This window comes from Mustela nivalis, assembly GCF_964662115.1.
Source record: "Mustela nivalis genome assembly, contig: HAP1_SCAFFOLD_68, whole genome shotgun sequence".
NCBI lineage: Eukaryota > Metazoa > Chordata > Mammalia > Carnivora > Mustelidae > Mustela > Mustela nivalis.
In genome coordinates, this window is record NW_028136528.1 from 1,538,709 (window position 1) to 1,562,230 (window position 23,522).

The 23,522-nt window shown below is 36.1% G+C and overlaps 1 protein-coding gene across 1 annotated transcript in view; it reads right to left on the reverse strand.

The window, feature by feature from the left end:
- LOC309856985 (uncharacterized protein) overlaps positions 1-23,522 on the reverse strand; it is a gene marked incomplete at its 3' end in the record, with an annotated part of 174,771 nt that overhangs the window by 107,353 nt on the left and 43,896 nt on the right. The window contains exon 2 of the mRNA XM_082749921.1: positions 22,101-22,643. Coding sequence (XP_082606047.1) covers positions 22,101-22,545 — 445 coding nt within the window. The 5' untranslated portion in view covers positions 22,546-22,643. The remainder of the gene's footprint in view (positions 1-22,100; positions 22,644-23,522) is intronic.

The following is a 23,522-nucleotide window of genomic DNA, read 5'->3' on the forward strand; positions in this document are numbered from 1 at the left end:
AGCGAGACTATAAATGTTAGATCGAAAAAAATGATTAATAGATGTAGGTTCAAATTATTATGTTCCATTAAAAATGATTTAGTCTTTGATGAACATCTGTTTGGTAATATGTTGTATCCAGATATAGTAAATTAAAGACATATATAAAATTATAGGGAAATGACATCTTCCGTTCCATTATGAGTAGAGCTTTTAAAATGCTATTTGTCACAACCTGTCATCTTGTCATTATGTAGCATTATGTAGCAATTAAAAAATGTATACTCTTCACTTAGAAGTCTTTTGGAAATCTAAAATATGACTTTCTATGGTTTGTGTCTCCATATTGCTTTATTGCCAGTTAAAACAAATCCACATGCTTTGATTCAAAGGTAATAAATTCCTCTTATTTGGAAAAAGGATGTTTATTTTTGTTCTCTCACCCTTAGCAGGTGGTTTCATTTTAGCACACTTCAGAGTTATAATTTCATGCTTATTAAAAACATTTATTTTGATCTACATAGATGAATGAAACTTTTATTTGATTAAATTATTTGCCAAAAAATCTGTGATTTTTATTTTTATTTTTATTTTTAAAGATTTTATTTATTTATTTGACAGAGAGAGATCACAAGTAGGCAGAGAGGCAGGCAGAGAGAGAGGAGGAAGCAGGCTCCCTGCTGAGCAGAGAGTCCGATGCGGGACTCGATCCCAGGACCCTGAGATCATGACCTGAGCCGAAGGCAGCGGCTTAACCCACTGAGCCACCCAGGTGCCCCAAATCTGTGATTTTTAAAAATGTATTTCCTTTGAAGGGTTATTTTAGAGCATTCAAAGAGGATCTAAGAGTGTGGTATTATGCAGTTTTTAAGTAGGTATGAAATGGTTAATTATAGGATTGTTTCTTTAAGGCTTATGTATATTGTCCATTATATGCTATAAAATATTTTGAAAGTAAATTTAAGGTATGTTTTACGTAGTTTATTTTTTTGGAAAAAAAATTGAAATGACTTATGAAATTCAGTATACTCTCAACATTAATTTATTTTGAAATTTACCAGTTGTGTACTGTACTATTATAGGGCAGATATTACTTCAGACTACACTGGTAAATGAAATACTTGGCTTTGTAGAACTTTTATTTTAATGGGTGAGACAATTCAAAGCTATAAACCTTAATAAAAATGGCATAGTGCATTCAAAAAGGAAGAGTACAATGGGGAAAAAGAAAAATTCGATCAGGGTGAGAAAAATCAAGGTTGCTAGGCAGGGGATGGGGAGTTAAAATTTTTAATAGAAAGATCAGGGTAGTTACAATGAAGCTGACAATTGAACAAATGTATGGAAAGGTGATGAATTTGCGCAGAACTATCAGCAATAAGGTCACTCCAGACAAAGGAATTGGCTATCTTGAAGGCCATAAGGTTGGATCATGCCTGGCATATCTGAGGAATAGCAAGGAGGCCACTGTGAGTGACTGAAGAGTAGCAGGGAAAGAGGTCACAGAGGTTAAATGAGTGGCTAGATCATGTAAAAGCTTAGAAGTCATTGTAAAACTCTGGCTTTTATATTTGGAAACTTACTGTGTGATAGAATTTCTGCTAATAACTGAGAGTTCAAATGTCCATAAACTTTCAAGGATTCTTATTCTAGTAAGACAGAATAAAGAGAAAGAGTTCATATTTTCACATGGTGTAAGAAATGCTCGGAGATTCAAGTGTAGGAAGTTATGGGAGCACAGAAGAAGGCACTAAAATCACACCATATATTTGATGACTGTGACTATATATAAATTTGTATTTTAGATTTTTTGTAGTCATGGAATCACACAGTATATACTATTCATTGCCTGGATTTTCTTTTCTCAGCATGATTACTTTGAGATTCTCCAATTGTCTTTGCTCTATTGATGGACATTGATGAACATTTCCACTGTTTTCAATTCTTAAAAATAAAGCTGCTATGAAATTCATATAGAAGTCCTTGTATGAACATAGGGTTTGTTTTTCTTGGTTAAATGCCTAGAATAAAATGGCTATTTGTGTAACTGCAACATATTTTTCATTTAAAAAAATTTTGAAACTATTTTCCAAAGTGGTTGTATCATGATATATGCCAACAACAGTTTAAATTTTTTGTTGCTTCTCAATCTAGCTCAGACCAAGTACAATTAGCCTTTATAATTTTAGCCATTCTAATAGATATGTAAGCATGTCTCATTATGATTTTAATTTTTATTTCTTTAATGTTTAAATGTTGATAAATTGGCCATGTGCTTATAAGCCATCCATATACTTTTGGTGACATGTCTCTTCCATTATTTCCTTCACATGTAAAATTGGATACTCTGTTTGGTTATTAGTAAGGTTTTTTATTTTTATTCATTTTTAAATAATCAGAGTAGATGTCCATTATCAGATATTTAATTTGCAAATCCCTTCTCCATCTTTACGGTTTCTCAATGGAGCTTTGATAGCTGTGTCTTTCAAGAAATATGCTACTTCTTTCCTGGTACACGGAGGTATGACTACAACATTATCAATGTTGACCTTTGCAAAGAAAATCATGGCTTAAGATATATGTAGTCTGCAGTTGTTGGGAGTGTTCACCATCCTTGCCTCTAACTCATCTCTCACTGCCCACACATTCAGGTATAGGGGAATATTGATTGACAAAATATTAATTGCCAAATAACACTAGTTGGAGAATAAGAAAAATGCAGGCACCTGATTATATAATATTCCTTAAATAAAATATGTTTTTATAAGTGCTATTGGAAGTAAATTCCTCAATACTTTAATCACACAGAATGATGAAATCCTAGATTTTTTTTCCTTGTATTTACTGAGAAAATGATCATGCCTCAAGTATATTAAAATGGAATAGGGAAAATTAAAAATTGTTTTAAGTTGATTTGCGTGTGTTGTGCGTATGTGAGAGAGAAAGAGAGAAAAAGAGAAAGGGAAAGACAGAGAGGTGGCTGCAGTGAATTGATGAGTTGGAGGATAGATTTTAAAGTTTTGTCTTTTGCTTTCTACATTTCCTTTTCCTTAGGTTCAAGAGAACAATCAGTAATATCTCAGATGCCTGCTGGTAACATCAGCAGAAAGAGTTAGAGGTTCCTAGAAAATTAAAGAAGAGATATAGTTTTCCTGACATAAGAAAAGTCATTTTTTGTCCCCAGCTATTTTCAATGATCTATACCCCACCTGTGTACTTGCCCAAGCACACTTCTTCCAAAACTTCCTGGGAGGTTCTTAAAAAGAAATGCAAAAACCTCACTCCTTAAGGATTTTGAGGGAACAAGGCAATGGGAAAACTAACAGTCACCGCCAGACCAGGAAATAGCCTAAGCTATTGAGACAATAAATCAGTGGTAAAACTCCTAGTGCTATTTCAAAAGCAATCAAGGCCTTGCATTCCTTGTCCCAGAAAATGAGCCCAAGACCCCATCTAGTTTCTATCTGCTCTTGAAGCCTGCAGAGTCCCTTTCCCTTGTCCAACAGTTACCTCTGCTTTATTCTAACGTTGACGTTTCTGCCCTCGGTGGAATACAAGCTTCATTCAGGTGAACATGCAATACATATTGCACAAATACATATGTGGATGTGCATGCATCCACAACCTTATGACCAACCATACATGGGATAATAAAACTCTCCCTTCTGAGTATTCATTTTAAATACTAAATAAAAATCTCTCTCCTGTTCAAACAGTCAAGGCTTTGGAACTTATTCCCTGTGAACTCCTTGTATGTTGTAAACAAAGATTCCTTTGTTTGACAACTCCACCTGTTTCTGTGATTCACCAAAGACTGACCTCAGTTAGTTCCGTTACTGTAATGTAATATCAAGCATATCTAGTTAGTTGATCATTTTGTTCAAGTCTTACATATCTTACCAATGTGATGACCATTTGTCTATGTAATCTTAAAATAAGGGTGTTGAAATTATTTTCCATTTGTCGTCCAAGGTAGAAGTTATGATTTTTGTTCTTAGTTTTTCCCTATATATCCCCAAATCTGTTGTTACGTATTAAAAGTCAAGAATTATTATACTCCTGGGGCGCCTGGGTGGCTCAGCGTGTTAGGCCGCTGCCTTTAGCTCAGGTCATAATCTCAGGGTCCTGGGATCGAGTCCCGAATCGGGCTCTCTGCTCAGCAGGGAGCCTGCTTCCTCCTCTCTCTCTCTCTCTGCCTGCCTCTCTGCCTACTTCTGATCTCTCTCTGTCAAATAAATAAATAAAATCTTTAAAAAAAAAGAATTTTTACACTCCCTGATGAATTCATCCTTTTACTCTTCTGTAATTTTGACTTGATCTTTATGTCTGATAATGAAATTTGCTTTAAAATCACTTTTCATTATCTTGATATAACCACCAAAGTTATAGTATGATTAGAGTTAATATAGCATATTTTTTCTTTTACTTTTTAAAGCACTTCTATATTGAATCCTGACAAAGAAACAAAACAACTTTTTAACTCTGGAAGCATCTTTCTAAATTATCTTTTTTTTTTTTAATGAAGCAGTAGCAATTTTTGTTAAGGGACTTAAACTGAAAGTAGGTTTAGAAATTTATTTATTTATTTATTTATTTAGTAAAAGATTTTATTTTATTTATTGACAGCGAGAGAGAGAGAGAGAGAGAGAGAGAGAGAAGAAGCACACAAACAGGGGGAATCATGTGCAAAGGGAGAGGAAGAAGCAAGCTCCTTGGGGTGCAAGTAGTCCCATGCAGGGCTGGATCCCTGTACACTGGAATCATGACCTCAGCCAAAGGCAAACATCTGCTTAAACAACTAAGTCATCCAGGCACCCCTAGAAAATTTAAAAAAAAAAAAAGACCTTTTAAAAACATTTTGTTTCTTTCTTGTTTTTTTTTTAAATATTTTATTTATTTGACAGACAGAGAGACAGGAAGAGGAACTATAAGCAGGGCAGAGGGAAAAGGAGAAGCAGGTTTCCCACTTAGCAGAGAGCCTGATGTGGGTCTCCATCCCAGGACCCTGGGATCATGACCTGAAAAGAAGGGACACTTCTTGGAGGATGCCACACAGACACCTCTTTTCTTGTTTTTAATATATGGCAACTGATGCTTCCCAGCCACGAGGAGCATATTACCCATTGATTAAATCTTTGATAACAACCTATTTAAAAAGGTGTGTAAATATATACTTACTCAGATTTATACACTTTGTGTTTTCTTCATAGTTTGGGGCTGGACCCCATGGTCACAACACTGCTTCCAGTCTTTATCTTCCCATCTTTTGATACCAGGTATTTGGTCAGCAAAGCAAATTAGTATCAAAATTAATAAGTCCTTGGCACCATATCTCTGGAGCAGGGCTTGCTCTTAGCCAAGGCCCAGAGCAGTTGACCTCCCCTCCCTAGTGCTATAGCCCCAAGGACTAGGTCCCTGCCACCAGAACTCAGTCTTACATGTTATGCTAAGCAGACAAAACCAAAACAGGAAAGCTCTGACAGCTTTCACTGGCATGCCTCATCTCCAACTCCCTCGACATCTAGGCAGTACCAGATGACAGGGAGGGGTCTTGGTCCAACATATGGGAGGGAAGGAAGTAGCCACGAGCAAGTACCTGCCTCTCTGTTCCTTTCTTTCATGAGCAGGTTGTAAGGAGGAGGAAGAGGAAGGGGAAGAGAGGTGAACTTCAAGGGGTGAAGGCCTCAAATAGGCAGCTGGCTCCTGCCAGTAGGAAAGGGACAAAGGAGAAGGCAGTGAGTCTTGCAGGGAGGGTGGGGGGTAAGGGTTACAGCTTATGACGGAATCTGGACAGGAGTAATAGGGATACTAGTCATTTGAGTCCACCATTGGCAAGCTGGGCTGGGTGTCAGGGCAGATAGGCCTCCTTGGGCAACGGCACATGAGAGAAGGTGGAATTCTTCTCTGAGGAGCAGGTGTAGCTTTGGGTGTTGGGAAAGCATAGACAGTATTGTTCCAGGGCCAAGGACAGGTCCGGTTACTCCTGGTTGGAGGTCAAGGACACAGTATGATCCAGGTCTTCTACCAGCAGCTTGAAGGTACCACATGCCAGCCACCCCTCATTATTGTGTATAACTCTCTGGTGCACTTATTGGCTTATCCATCAAATGACTCCTTCAGCAGCTTAAAAACCACCTCCACAGGCACTCCAGGATATGGGAGGCTTCCAGAGTGAAAATTTTGCACAGGATCACCCCAAAAGACCAGAAGTCACTCTGGTGGATGTAGATCTGGTCAAACATGGCCTTAGAGACCATCCAGTTCACAGGCAGTCCACTATTGGTTCTCATTTTATAGTAACTGATGTGGTGATATCTCTGGCAAGGCTGAAGTCTGAGATCTTCATCATGTTGTCCTTTGTCACCAGCACTTCCCTGGTGGCCAGGTCTTGGTGTATGCACTTCTTGGAGGCAAGGTACTCCATGCCTCAGGCTACCTGGTAGGCACAGGATACCGGGTGCTTGGAGGAGAGTTGCTCTGCTGCATTGTGGCTGATATTGTAACAGTACTCCAGGTCAGGAGGCCTCTGGGCCTGCAGGTACTCCTGTATGTTGTCTTTGGAGGCATATTCCATGATAGTGTACGAAGGACCATCCTGTGTGCAGGACCCAGCAGGTTGATGGTGTCCTTGTGCTGTCCAATCATCTTCATCATCTCCATTTCTGAGATTAGGTTTGACAGGTCTTTCTCTGCTGCATCTGACTTCAACATCTTCACAGACACTTTAGTCAAATGGTTGGATTTGTCTTTGTCCAGCCCAATGGCCTCCTCCAACACCACCTGCCCAAAGTAGGCCTCTCTTAGGGGTCTGCCTAAACTGCCTACAACCAGCCTGCCTCAAGGCAGTTATGAACTCTAGATTATCCTCAAAAACATTAAACCACAAGCTAAAAATTCTCTTCACTAGGTCTCTGTCGCAGGTCTAATTTTCTTATCTTTCATCATTTATCTTTTTCCTAATTCTTATTTTCAGTATAGTTTATTTTGCTTCCAGGTGTTTCCCCGGGTTTCTGTATGCTGTTTCATAGGGAAGAATTATCCTGTCATAAAATTATTTCTTGAGCATTCATTACATCTCTCGGTTAAAATGGGTTCTTTTATGGTATTGATTCATTTGAGTTTTCTCAAAATGGGAAGAATTTTCAAAATGGTGTTTTCCTCAAGGTTCAGAGTATGTCTTAGCCTCATCTTTACTCTTTTTGAAATTCACTTTTCAAATTCTTGTCCCTCTTTTTATCTTTTTAAATTAAAATGTTTCCTTTTACTATTTTTTTATTTGAGTGTAGTTGATAGTCAGTGTTACATTGGTTTCAGGTTTTCAATATCTCCATACATTATTCTATGATCACTACAAATATAGCCACCATCTGTCACCATATAACACTATTATAATATCATTGACTATATTCTCTACACTGTCCCATATCTCTTTTTAAAATCTCTGATTTTTATGTTTTCTGTTATTCCAATTTTCGACCTCATTTTACTTGGTTACTTTAATAAAATATGCCTGATTACACACTCTATGCTGAAAACCATAGCATTTGATTTATAGTAGTCTTCTTCTTCTTCTTCTTCTTTCTTCTTCTTAATTAACATATAATGTATTATTAGCCCCAGGGGTACAGGTCTGTGAATCGCCAGGTTTACACACTTCACAGCACTCACCACAGCACATACCCTCCCCAATGTTCATAACCCCACCACCCTCTCCCTAACCTCCCCACCCCCCCCCGAAACTCTCAGTTTGTTTTGTGAGATTAAGAGTCTCTTATGGTTTGTCTCCCTCCCGATCCCATCTTGTTTCATTTACTCTTTTCCTGTTCCCCAAACCCCCCACATTGCACCTCCATTTCCTCATATCAGGGAGATCATATGATAGTGCCTTTCTCTGGTTGACTTATTTTGCTAAGCATAATACCCTCCAGTTCCATCCATGTCAACGCAAATGGCAAGATTTCATTTCTTTTGATGGCTGAATAGTATTCCATTGTGTATATATATATATATATATATATATATATATATATATATATATTTATATATATATATATTTCATTTGTTGATGGACATCTAGGTTCTTTCCATAGTTTGGCTATTGTGGATATTAATGCTATAAACATTTGGTGCACGTGCCCCTTTGGATCATATACAGTCTTCTTTACCTCTATCAGAACCCCAGGAAGCTTTATTTATTTATTTACTCACATAAACAGATGATCCAACACAACGTTTTTTGATGTTCCAATGTATTATAATGTCTTACCGCTTAACACTATGCTTACTGCTCTCTTTCACTGTCTGACTATATCCTCATCATCACTATGCCATTTAATGAGAAAGAACATTTGAACTCAGAGTTCTCTCCATATCAGGGAATGAAGACTCCACCCTTCTGTTTGTGCAGGTAAAATAAATGTTGATGTCTGTCCTGCACATACCCCATCCTGTTCACCAGAATATTCACCATCAAAATATATACACAATGAAAACCATACCTCACCACTTCTATTACCACCCAGCATGCTAAAAACACCATCATATGTTCCTGAATTATTGACTTGATTGATAACCCCACTTCCACACATACTGCACTCCTTTCTCCATGCAAATTTATTTTGGTACAGCAATTTAACCTAAAAATCAAGTCATATGATTTCATTCTGCTGTTGAAAGACTTTTGGTATCTTCCCCTTTCATATTAAATAAAAACTGAAGGCGTTTCAATGTACTAGAAGGACATACATCAATACGTTCTTCCTCTCTCCACCACTATGAACTCCTCATTGGCCTCCTTGCTTTTCCTCAAAAGTAACAGACAAGCTGTTCACACAAAGTCTATATACTTACTTGCTCTGCCTAGAGCAATCTTTTCCTTTAATATTTGTATAACACTCTGCTTCACTTCCTGGGTCTTTGTGCAAATAACATCTCATAAATGAGATATAACCACCCAAAACAAAATAAAATTAACTTTCATCCCAGCATTCCCCAATGGCTTTTACCTTTCTTGCATTTCTTTGTATCACTTAACACCATCAACCATCAATCATTATTCTATTACTGGTTTATTTTCTTATTTGAGACAGAGAGAGAGAGAATTGGGAGGGTGCGCAGAGGAAGAAGAAAACACCCCACTGCCTAGAAAGCCTGCTGGGGAGTTACATCCCAGGACCCTGAGATCATGACCCAAGCCAAAGGCAGTCACTCAATGGACTGAGCCACCCAGGTGCCCCTCTATTATTGGTTTATTTCACTATTATATTTCAAAAGAATGTGAGCTCTTTGTGGTCAGGTATTTTATATGTTTTATTAATTGAAGTATTCTCAGAAAGGTAGCTGGCAGATTGTAAGGGCTCACTAAACTGTATTTTGTTGTTATTATTGGGCTCCTTTATGGGCTTTACCTCTTATGCTAGAAGTCTATCCTTCAGATGTAAGCGATAAGAATAGAGCCGTGCTGCCTGTTCAAATGTGTAAAAAGCCTGTATTAAGTGGATATTTTAAAAGCTAAATGAATGGCTTAATAGTTGTATATAGGGGAAAAGGGAACATATTTTCCACAGGTTAGAAGTGGAGTTCTTTTATAGAGTTCTTGTACAAGCCTACACTATGGAACGATAATGGGCAGTTGTACATTACAATTATACAAACACTTTGGTAATTTATATCCTTTTTTTGTTATTCTTGACTGGATCATTTAATTCCTTAGGAGCATTATAGCATTTCAACTTTTCATGTTCAATAAACTTATTGGGATTGCTACCTTTTTTATTCAAATGGAGAAATAGTCATGATTTAATCTAAATAAAGTGTTATTGATTGTGTTGTTTTCTAGGAATGAGTCGCACATGCTAGTTTAAAAGTTTTGTTAAATTCCCAAGTCTGTCACTGATAAAAGCCTTTTGTAGATTAGTAACTTGATCAAAACGGAAAAGTTATGTATCACCTATTGTTATACTATCTTTGTTTCCATCTTGCATTGTAATAACACCCATCTTAACTCTATTTAAGACAAATCATTGCCAGATGGATTTCTGGCATTGATTGCAGGATATGAAATCTAGTATAACTAAAAGTTTTTGGTTTTAGTAGCATATAAATCAATTTAGAATAATATATGTATTTGAATATAAGATAAAGTTTTAAATTATTTGGCAATAATAAACTAAACTTTTTTTTGTAAATTTTTATTTTCTAAAATTTCATTGAGCTCTCTTGCAATAAGAAACAAGTTACAAAAAATTAAGGTTTATTTACCCCAATTCAAAATTATTAGGAATATAATCATAGAGGTTGAAGTATTTAAAATATTGAACCCAAAATGTTTTATTAGGTAAATTCATGAATGCTGAGCATTCACTGTTAAAATATACTAATACTATTGATAGACTGGTAGAAGCCTAAAATCAAATATTTATTAAATATTTATATCCATAACTTTTCATAGCTTGGTAATTCATTTCACTAGCATTAAATAATATTCCATTGTTTGCATGTACTACACTTTCTTTGACCTTTCACTTATGGAAGGATATCTTGGTTGCTTCCAAGCTTTTGTCAGTTATGAATAAAACTACTATAGACATCTTTGTGGGTATAGATTTCATCTTCTTTGGATAAATACCAAGAGCTGCTACTGCTGAATCATCTGTCAAGAATATGTTTAGTTTTGTAAGAAACTGCCAAGTTGTTTTCCATTCTTTATTCTCAATACACATGGAAGAACATTCCTGTTGCTCCACATCCTCACCAACATTTCGTGTTCTGTTGACAGTGCTCTGGATTCTGGGTATGTACTGGTGTCTCTTTTTTGTTTTAATTTGCATTTTCCTGATGACATATGATGTGAAGCATCTTTTTATATGCTTATTTGCCATCTGTAATATTTTCTTTGGTGAGGTATCTGCTAAGGCCTTTGGCTCATTTTTAATCCGGTTTTTCCCCCATTGTTGAGTTTTTAGGGGTCTTTGTGTATTTTTGATTAACAGTCCTTTGCCAGATGTGTATTTTGCAAATTTTTTCTCATAGTCTGTGCTTTGCCTTTTCATTCTCTTGGCATTGTGTTTCACAGAGTAGACATTTTTAAATTCAGTGCTTGTGCTTTTGTAGCTAAAGTTATTGCGAAAACCAAGGTCATTTAAATTTTCTTCTATATTACCTTCTACATGTTTCATGTTTAGGTTTATAATCCAATCTGAGTTAATTTTTGTGAAGAGTGTAGGATATCTGCCTGGATTTATTTTATTTTATATTTTTAGATTTAGCTTCACCATTGCTACAGAACCATTTGTTTAAAAGATTGTATTTTGCTCTCTTGTATTGCTTTTGCTTTTCTATTAAATATAAAATATAATTGATAATATATATTCTGTTGCTTTAATCTAGTCTCTCTGTGGTATTACAATATCATGCTTACAATTATCGTTATGGTAAACTTATTTTTAAGATTTTATTTATTTATTTGACAGAGAGAGAGATCACAAATGGGCAGAGAGACAGCCAGAGAGAGAGATGAGGAGAAGCAGGCTCCCTGCTGAGCAGAGAACCCAATGCGGGACTCGATCCCTGGCCCCTGGGATCATGACCTGAGCCGGAAGGCAGAGGCTTAACCAACTGAGCCACCCAGGCGCCCAATCGCTTTAGTAAACTTTGAAGTCAGTCCTCAGTCTTTGTTCTCCTTCAACACTATGTTGACTATTGTGAGTCTTTGCCTCTCCATATAAACTTTAAAATAAGTTTGTTAATATTAAAAAAAAAGAACTTGCTGGAATGCATTAATTTTATAGATAAACTTGGAAACCAGTGACCTCTTGAGCTTAGCAGGAATTAGACCATGGACATCAGTTGTCACAGTGGTGCCTCTGGCAGAACCTATTGCAAATCCCTAGGCAAAATGACACCTCAAGGATCTGAGAGAATGTCTAAGAAGTACTTGATACATCCCTTGGGTATGGTTTATTAAAGTGTCCACCTGTCTGAAAGCTGGGGAATCTAGATAAGGGAGGGAAAATTAGTTATGATAAAACATATCAACAAACATCAATAAATTTTGTAAAACTAATTGTCATGGCTCATATACAATATGACCAACAGAGGGACCATCAGAAGGAAAGCATCAGTTATGTTTATTGTGAAATTTTTTATTCAAAATAAAGCAATGTGAGGGGAAGACACAATGAGAAAATTACCATTTTTTAAATGGTAAACATCTTACAAAATGGAATAGGTTTTATATTCTAAGTAGTATATTGAAAAGTAAAACATTGGGGCGCCTGGGTGGCGCAGTGGGTTGGGCTGCTGCCTTCAGCTCGGGTCATGATCTCAGGGTCCTTGGATTGAGCCCCGCATCGGGCTCTCTGCTCCGCATGGAGCCTGCTTCCCCCTCTCTCTCTCTCTCTCACTGCCTGCCTCTCTGCCTACTTGTGATCTCTGTCTCTCAAATAAATAAATAAAATCTTTAAAAAAAAAGAAAAGAAAAGTAAAACATTAAAAAATAAAATTTCAATGAAAAAAATTATTTAATTTTTAAAAAGGTTAAAAATAGCAGAACCATTTTTCTTATAACTGGAAAATACACTGTATATACATCTATCAAAATAACTTGTCATGGGGGAGCCTGGGTGGCTCAGTAGGTTAAAGCATCTGCCTTCGGCTCAGGTCATGATTCCAGGATCTTTGGATCGAGGCCCACATCGGGCTCTCAGCTCAGCAGGGAGTCTGCTTCCTCCTCTCTCTCTCTGCCTGACTCTGCCTTATTGTGATCTCTGTCAAACAAATAAATAAAAACTTTTATAATAAATATTTGAAAAATAACTTGTCATGTCTGGAATCAGGAGCATATGGAAAAAAATAATATCTGAGGACAATACTTCTGCCATGTTTTGTGCCTTGCTAATATTTTTAAACAGTCAGGCAAATTTTAGCCTTATTGAAACACCTGCTAAGATACCTGCAGTGCCTTTTGGAGCCCTATGACTATAAAAATTAATTGCAAATATTCAAAATGTTTACTATGGTAAACATAGTATGTTTCAGAAGTAAGCATAACTGTTACTCTTCCATAAGGCAAAAGGGCATATTTTCAGGAGTTCCATCTGCTGTACCAGGAGGTGAATCAAGTAATGATTTTTGTCTACAAAATAATTCACTTTTCAATCTAACATTCCTCATTCCACATTATAATAATAAAAACTAGGAGGAGACTAAAACAAACAAACAAATACAACTACAACAACCAGCTTTTCCTACAGTGGAAAATTAAATATAACCTTAGGAGTAGCCTAAAATTTATTTTTAAATATTTTAAGATAAACGTTTTTGTTAGAAAACCATATATTTTATATTACTAAGAAATAACAGGCAACGTTTTATGAACTTCAAAAAGTCTAGTTACTTGTATTTATCTATTAACTCATCTCTTTATGAAGTAGAACATGATCACACCTCTTGTATCTACCCAAGTTTGTATGCTTTGGTTGTTTTATGTTTGCTATTTCCTTGCTTAATTTTTACAATATTTGATACATAATAGTATCTTTAAGTCCATCTATGATTTCACAGAATTTGTTTGAACTTCATAAAAATGTACCATACTTTTTGCACTGTCCTTGTTTTACTTCTCTATTAGCTTTCCAAGTTTTATTCACTTTACAGTGTGTAGCTATCATTTATTTTTACTCCTCCATAATGCTATGTTTACAAATTTGTATTTATCTGTACTTTTAAAAATATCTTAATTATATACCATTTCTCATCTCACGTAACACTCATGTTACTTCTACACTTATCAGATATTATGTAACTGAAAACCACAACTCAGCAACAATAGAACACCATTTTTCAAAATTAAATGGCTTACCAGAATTCTTTAATTCTATCCTTTATTTGTATTAGATGACCCTTTATTCTGGTATTTGGCATTGTTCATATGGAGGAAAGCTTATAAGTTGATATTCCATAAATAGAAGGATTTTTATGATCGATTAATTATTTTCATTTAGAATGCATAGAATATGGTTGATTTAATATTTCTTTCTTACTCTCTGCCTGGAACATAGTGCTATCTATGCAATAGCCACTAAAATATTAAGTTAATTACCTAGACTTTAAACTGCATATTAATAGGAATAGCATACAGAACTCTTCTCAGATTGGGACACCTGGGTGGCTCAGTCAGTTAAACGCCTGAGCCTTTAGCTCGGGTCATGATCTTAGGGTCCTGGGACTCAGTTCTGCAACAGATTCCCTGCTTAGCCGGGAGTTTGCTTCTCCCTCATCCTGCTGCTCCCCCTGCTTGTGCTCTCTCTCACTCTCTCTCTTACAAATAAATAAAATTAAAAAAATAAATTCTTCTCAGATAGCTAATATAGAATATCGTCTTTGTATTCATCAAAGGGAAAGTGCCATATAATAATGAAATCCAGACTACTTCAAATTCACTTTTTAACCAGTAAGAAAGTACTGGAAACAAGCCAAAAATGTCTTCAATGAATTAAAGAAATAGATTGATTTTCAATATCTTAATGTTTCTAATGTTAAATTGCAAGATTTTTATACTAGATATCAGTGTAAATATTCATTATACAAGGATATTCTAAAAATAAACCTGAGAAAACTACTTGACATATATGATGACAAAAACCAATGTCAGTTTGGGTAAAACTTACAACACCTACCACCTGAAACTCTTGTTCTATATGGTGCCATCTTGTGATTCTGGGCAGCGGCAGTGAGCCACAGCTTCCAGTCAGCTAGAAGATTACAGGGGTGAACACCTGATATTCTTACAAGCATTCTATATATAGTATATATATATAGAATATATATATTCTTCTTTTTTTAGTGTAATATTTAATAAATTGCATGTGATATTTGATACTTTGTTATAAAATAGGCTTTGCTTAAGATGATTTTGCCCAAAGGCAGGCAAATGTAAGTGTTCTGAGTATGTTTAAATAAGCTTAAGGTAAGCTATGATATTTGATAGTTTTGGGGTATTAAATGCATTTTCAATTTTTTATGTGTTTCTCTGTACATAGCCCCCTTGTAAGCTGAGGAACATCTCTATATGTATATGTCGCCTTGGTATGGCTTACATATTATTGGCATGAAACATCTAGAACAGTACGTGTGCCATAGAATTGTCTACAACATCAAACAAGTTTCTTGAAAACTTGTGCCAAAGGGGTTATGTCTTTAAGGATTCTTATTTCAGAAGGGTTCTCTCAAACGTAAGATTTTTCAGAAGTTAAGTGAAAATCTGACCAAACTAAACATTTTTCCATTTTCCCTAGTGAGCAAAGATAGCTAAAATCTATCTGCCATTTTCAACACTGTACTCAACGATTGTAATTCTAATTTAAGAACAGATTATTTATATCAAAACCACATGTTGGCCTAATCTTATACAATATTCATAAGTCACACTCAGACCCTTGGACACTTTTATTTGTTGAGTCTATATGGTACTACGGACATTCATCTTTTTTGACCTCATAGCTTCATGTATGTCTATACTTTTGAAAATACATGCATCATAGTTCCATTGTAAAATGTCTGGGTTATAAAATGTGCTATGCTATCAAAATGGTAATAAGAACATACAAATGACCTGATGTAATGAACTGGACCAGATTGCCAGATATCACATTTCATACCAGAAAGATTCAGTGGTAAGTTTTAAAATGGCCAGCTATACATTGACTGAATTATAACTCATTTAACTTCTTTCTTTGTGTACAGTATTATACATTAGTCAGTATTATAGTAGATAAGTACTTTGGACAGATGTAAATATGCTGTAATAAAAAATGTTTTTTTTTTTTTAGTCCTTTTTACTTGTAAGACTAGCCACAAATACCACGCCTCCCCCAAAATAATTTGCAATCCAAATTTATCTCTAAATGAATTTATTGCACAGAAAAATATGTATATATATATATATATACACACCTACAGAAGACATGTTCAAAAATAGTTACACAACAGCAGGGCCCTAAATGTAAGCAGTATAGTTGTTTTGTTTTGTTTTGTTTTGTTTTGTTTTGTTTCTTTTAAAAAAAGAGGTTATGTGAAATATTAGGATTTTATTTCCAGGCGTAATATTTCAAGACAGTTAACTACACCTATGGTGTCAACAGCCTCTTGTTGGCAGTATGATTTTATTGGCTCCATGGAATAACAGCAAGAATTTACTATTGCTTCTTTCTTTTATGACACACACAGAAAAAAAAAATTGACACATTTGCTCAAGACCAACCAGAATCATTTTAACCTATCAAAATTGATGGGAGGCCTTCACTGCCAAAGTCACTGCTGCGTTTTCACAATTCACTGCAGACAATCTGCTACTCCCATTATGATAAAGGAGAGAAGAGTCATAATCAGGGAAGAAAGCTAGATTAATACTTGTAATTATCATTGAATATTTAGCCTGCTATAGGATTATTATTATTAGTGTCATTTGATAATTTTCTCTCATTTTATTAAACACAACTGTGAGTAATTACGCTACCTAATATTTCTCTGTATTGGCTGACTAGCTAGCAAACATTCATGAAAATATCCATTAGCCACACATATAAAATGCTGCATTATGATGCTGTTGAATCAGAACATACCACTACCTGATCCTGTAGCTCTTTGAGGATTTGCAAATCAATTAATTCTATGTTTATTGGATTCTTCCCATACAATTAGAAAATTTATAATCGAGTCCATGAACATTATTAGTTTTGCCATTTTAAACCAGCAATCACACTTTGATTTTTACAACAAAAGCAGAAATATAAACACACACATTTGGATCAGTTTTCTCTTAGTCTGTCTGGACTTCAAAATCCTATTCCTCAAGATGATGCACACCAAAGTTCTGGATTAAACAAGAAATTAGATGGCACCTGAACACTTGGTTTAATATTCTCAAAAGGATTATGCAACTTCTTTCTTACAATATGACATTGTTTTACAAAGATTCACACTTTTATAATGTTAGTATTTATAATAATCAATAAAGTCAATTAATCATGATTAAAAATCAAACATAAAAATTTCTACTTTTTGCTTTTGCCCCCTCCATTTAGAACTTATTTATAGCCTGATAATTCAAAGGTCCCTATGTTTATGAAAATCTGGACAGAAATAGCTCTAAGATCCCATTCAGAACTTGATATTAATCTAAGTCTTTTGGCTCCATTTATCCTGAGAGCAAAGAGTAGGACAAAGGATTTGAGTACTGTTAGTTTATCTGGGAGATTATCCAAGGTAGAAAAGAATGGGAAAGTGATACAGTGAAGAAGCAACTTTGTCAAAGAGGTACATTGTTGATATAATTGTTGTGGATAGAAAATGAAGGCTTGCTTTTACTGAAAGGTCCTGAGAAACTTCTTTAAGTTGTCCTCATGAAGACCTGAAAACTGACAATTTTACCTATGGTTCTTATTTCCACTTCACTGAGAGCTGTCCTCAGAGGACATTAACTCTCCTACACTTTTGGGTTGTGTTGGAGACATTCTAAAATGAGAGAGAGAACATGAGATGCTATCAGTGTTAAGTAACTGCAATTTCCCATGGAACTATCCACCACAGGTTTGGCTATAATCAGGAGTTGGGCCTTGATATCAGAGGGATTTGAGGCAGTATCATTTTAGGTTAATCATTATATCTGAAATTTCCAAAAACTACAACTGATGAAACTTTGATTATAAACCTACAAATATAACAATAAATCTACAGTATTCAAATTATTTTCATAGAAATACACAAACAAAGCATCAATTGACTAATATTTAAATGTTACAAAATACTGAACTGAAAGAATTTGGTCATATAACAACGTGTAAGAAGTAGAGCTTAGGTTTAGGTTAGAAGTCAGGATGCATTTGGGACTCAGTTAAGAAATTGAATGGAGGGACGCCTGGGTGGCTCAGTGGGTTAAGCCGCTGCCTTCGGCTCAGGTCATGATCCCAGGGTCCTGGGACCGAGCCCCAAATCAGGCTCTCTGCTCAGCAGGGAGACTGCTTCCTCCTCTCTCTCTGCCTGCCTCTCTGCCTGCTTGTCATCTCTCTCTGTCAAATAAATAAATAAAATCTTAAAAAAAAAGAAATTGAATGGATGTCTGACTATCTTATAGGTTTGCTAAAAATCAGTGACTTTGTGTTCACGTGTGGCTATGCGGGAATTTTTAACTTTCTCTAAGAAGTTATTAGATTGATTATATAATGGCAGTAAAGGATGGGGAAAAGCAAAGTACAAACCCCATAAAGACAAAGACACTGAGTATGAGAAAAGAGTAATAGATAAGAAGAATCAATGCATTTGAGGAAAATGGGAATTGAAATACACAATGATTGTTGATTTTTTTAGATGCAGAAATCAAAACTAGCTTGCAAGAAGGAAATAACAGAAGACATGTTGTGAAAAGGCAGTAACGTGGAATAAAGGAATAGGGAGAGCATATCAGGTAATTTGGATAGGAAGGAGTTAGGAGATAATTGCTTGATAAATTTTATATGGCCCACTTAAATGCACAGATTTCTCTTCTTTAAGTTATATGGAGAACAGGGTGTCCTTTCTCTTCCCTTTCAGAGCACCCGAGGTGTACTCTTTCAGACTGAAAACCTGAAAAGCTCAGGACTCAGTTGCTTAAGCACAGCTGAGAGGACATATTTCAATTAAGATTTACAGTTTGCTGTAGGTAGTAGACTGTCAAAAGTGGTTTAACCATATTTTTCATTTAACAAGAAGACTACAGAGAGTGTTTTCTGGTGTTGGTTCAGAGTCTTAAGAAAGTCAAGTGAACTATCTTAGAGGTTTTCATGGCTTTTTATTCACAGTTGCAAAAATTGCTGTTGGAGTTCTCACTATTAAGCCCACATTTCTGGCAGAAAGATAGAGGTAAAAGAGAATGATATCTTGTACAACTGATACTTTGTCATATGGTTACAATGTAACTAGAAAAGAGACAATAAAATATTTGATGTTGTTTTAAGTTTCCTTGTTGTCAATCCCTCAGTGCTTTCTGATACTAAAGGAAAAAGTAGATGGATATTGACCTGGCAACTATCAACACCTGTCAGTCTCTCTTGGATAACCAATATCTCTATAATCTCTTCTTCCCAGTAAAAAAAAAATAAAATATATTCATAAACCACACTGTGCCATCTCAAGTTACTGCACCAAGATAAAATTACAATGATTTTCAGTTGTTCCAAATGGACAGAATACCCTTCCTTATGATATCATGTCTTATAAGATAGATAATTGGCTTGCTACCAATATACCCAGATGAGACTGTGGAAGAGACAAGAAAAAAATAATAATATTTACTTATTCCTTGGGTTGACCCTGTTTACACAGATGCATTACTATTAGAAAAGGTTGGTTTGGGACATTGGAATGAATTTACTTAATGGGTCTGTATGTAATTGGGTTGGAGAAAATTTTTAATTTCTACAAAAATTATTAGAATTCTATCTTATTCCCTTTTGATAATTTTCACATGTTAACAAAGCCAACGTTTTTGTCTAGCAGACAAGATCTTAAATCCTAACAAAACTCAATTTTTTCCTTTTTTTTTTTAAGTTTGAGAGCCTCATGTTCTCTCATGCTGCTTTAAATACAACTCAAAAAAACAAAAGGAGCTAAATGGGGCAGTAAGCCCAGACTTTTTATTTTAATTTATTTATCTTATTTTTAATTAAAAAATTAAAGATTGTATTTATTTATTTGAGAGAGAGAGAGCATAAGTGGGGCAGGGGGATGTAGCTGCAGAGAGAGACTGAGAAGTATACTCCCTAATGAGCAGGAAGCCCGATATGGGGCTCGATCCCAGGATCCTGACTGAGATCATGACCAGAGACAAAGGCAGATACATGTGCAAAATCCCTTTTTTTCTGGGAAACAATACTTTACAAGAGATGTTTGAAAAAGTACTTGGGAAACAACTTTAATCAGAGATACAAAAATTTAATTGACTTCTGTAAAGCTACAGGGATCCAAATGATGGGAATCCCAGGCCGTTTAGGTTGTGGACCACAGAGTATTCTTCTCTGTAATATTTTATTTTCTTCCATGTCTACTAACTCCAGTCCAAGTTCACTGATCTCTTTTTAGATAGTGCAAAACATGGCAAAGAATACCAAACAAGTGCCCAATATTCTACATTTTTTAAATCATTTCTAACATATAGAAGTGTGTTATCAAGGCTGGTTCTGTGAACAAACCTAGTTATGCTAAAGTGTGTTTTGTTCTCCAAGAAATTAAATGCATGGTTATCACACAATTATAAAATACTTGTGTCAAGAATTTTTATTCAAAAATTAATAAGAGAAGCAGATATTAAAACTAGTTCACATGGTTATTTGGGATATAAGCAGAGTTGTGCAGCAGAAGTGCTCTGGGCCCATAATTTGGGTTATAGAATTTATGTTTTCTAATGAAAAATCACTAACTTGCATTATTGTTAACAAGAATCCTGTGCATTACCATCAGTTTTCTCCATTATAACCTCTTGCTCTACAGTTTGTAAATAACTTTGTCAATAGCAAGCTAATAAACGGGGTGACTCCAATGGATTGAGATAATCTCCAGAGTTTCTGCTACATAATGAACAGGACTCCATTGAAAGGACACCTAAGAGTTTATTTTGCCCAAAAATTTGATCACTTTTTTCACTGTCCTTACCTATTTTCCAAACCTAGTTCTTTTCAGTCTACAGACAACCCTGTATCTGACTGACTTGTTAATTCTGGGAATGTCTTGCAGATTAATTTGCTTGCCCGAGGTGGTTCCTCTAATTGATGTCTAAGAACCCTAATTAGTTAAGAAAACTTTTTTTTTAACATTTTCATTGCTACTTATTATTATTATTATTATTATTATTATTGCTAATATCTCTATTATAAATAATTCACAAGGGCATCCTTCTGACAAAAGACAAAGAGCTGGCTACTAGTAGAAAAAGTACATTTGACTCTGTCAGTGAAAGTGGTAAAGGGATTTGAGAAAATAAGGCAAAGCAGTGGAATTATGTGTTAAAACTTTAAATATTATAGACACATTTACTTAATTTCTAATACTGCTTATAATTAAAAAAGATGTTTTCCATGAACCACGCATTACAACAAATATATTGTTTATACAGATTAAATTTTCATCAAAAGGGACGCCTGGGTGGCTCAGTTGGTTAAGCAGCTGCCTTTGGCTCAGGTCATGATCCCAGCATCCTGGGATCGAGTCCCGCATCTGGCTCCTTGCTCGGCCGGAGCCTGCTTCTCCCTCTACCTCTGCCTGCCATTCTGTCTGCCTGTGCTTGCTCTCTCGCCCACTCTCTCTGATAAAGAAATAAAATCTTAAAATAAATAAATAAATTTTCATCAAAAAATTATAAGTGTATTTTTTTGTAGGATCATGATAAGCATTTTGCAGATGAGAAAAGTGAAATTTAGAAAAGTATGTCTCTTCAAATCCCTCATACAATATCTGGCCTAGATAGAAGGATATACTATCACAATTGAGGAAGATAATTGAGATTACTTAAAATGATAAACTTTACTGTATAGTGTTTTTTACAAGTTTGCCACAGATTCACATTTTTTAAAATATATATCTATTTGTGTAAAGAGAATGCACTGAGAAGTAAAAAGATAGTGATATATCAGTGCTACCAACTAATGGCTATAATATCATCACCTTATTTATGAACAATGAAACAGTGTGTAATATTTAAATAAATTTAAATAAATTCCTATTTATTTTATATATTTATAAATTTAAATGAATTCCTATTTATTTATTATTAAAGAAATTCCTCTAACAAACAGTATGTTTTGAAGGTTGCTAGCAGGAAAGTGTTGTACGACATGGAAGTAATCAGAAAATGTGATCTAAAATTCTGCTTTCAAGGGCGCCTGGGTGGCTCAGTGGGTTAAAATTCTGCTTTCAAGAAGCTATAACAGTAAGTACTGAGCATTAGCTATTATATGCTATGGATGAATAACTGAAATCTACATTTGAAACTATTGGTACACTATATGTTACCTAATTGAATTTTAAAAAGTTAAAAAAAACCACTATTTTATAAAACAATATTCCCAACAGGCTCTTTTGCTTTAAAATACTCACTTTGTTTCCTCTCCGAGAGAACACCAAATGGCGGATGACGCCGGTGCTGCGGGAGGGCCCGGAGGGCCCGGGGGCCCTGGAATGGGAGGCCGCGGCGGTTTCCGCGGTGGCTTCGGCAGCGGCATCCGGGGCCGGGGCCGGGGCCGGGGCCGTGGTCGGGGCCGGGGCCGAGGCCGCGGAGCTCGCGGGGGCAAGGCCGCGGACAAGGAGTGGATCCCCGTCACCAAGCTGGGCCGCCTGGTCAAAGACATGAAGATCAAGTCCCTGGAGGAGATCTATCTCTTCTCCCTGCCCATCAAGGAGTCTGAGATCATCGACTTCTTCCTGGGAGCCTCCCTCAAGGACGAGGTTTTGAAGATCATGCCTGTGCAGAAGCAGACGCGCGCGGGCCAGCGGACCAGGTTCAAGGCATTTGTCGCCATCGGAGATTACAATGGACATGTCGGTTTGGATGTCAAGTGTTCCAAGGAGGTAGCCACTGCCATCCGCGGAGCCATCATTCTGGCGAAGCTTTCCATTGTCCCTGTGCGGCAAGGCTACTGGGGGAACAATATCGGCAAGCCCCACACTGTCCCGTGCAAGGTGACTGGCCGCTGTGGCTCTGTGCTGGTGCGTCTCATCCCCGCCCCCAGAGGCACTGGCATTGTCTCGGCCCCTGTGCCCAAGAAACTGCTGATGATGGCTGGTATTGACGACTGCTACACCTCGGCCAGGGGCTGCACTGCCACCCTAGGGAACTTTGCCAAGGCTACTTTCGATGCCATCTCCAAGACCTACAGCTATCTCACCCCTGATCTCTGGAAGGAGACTGTGTTCACCAAGTCTCCCTATCAGGAGTTCACGGACCATCTTGTGAAGACCCACACCAGAGTCTCTGTTCAGAGGACCCAGGCTCCAGCTGTGGCTACTACATAGTTTTATACAAGAAAAATAAACTGAACTAAAGCTTGAAAAAAAAATACTCACTTTGTAATGAGAGTCATTACTTTTGTCTAGCCAAATCTTATAGCACTGTTTATCCCTTCCCTGCTTTATCCCTTCCCAGTATCAATAAAGGCTCACTTGGGTTACCTAGAAGCCATGAGAAAGCTTGTAATAGATCTGGCTGGTTTTCACCAGCAATTTGACCACCATGTGCACAGGGAAGTCTATTGATAAAGGCTTTATTGCAATAAGTTGCAAATACATGGATGATTTTGAATTCTCTTTCTTGAGGTCTTGTTTCATGATAATAAATTTAGGGTGGCTTATTGGAATGGATGTTATTAACATATCTTCATAGTTATAAGCACATGGAATTGTAAAATAGATGAATGAATGTGGCATTACTGACAACTGTCCTCATTTTGAAATCAAATTACAGTGTACTAAGATGAGGAAGCAAAGCAGATTTGGGATTATGAGTGAAATAATTTTAA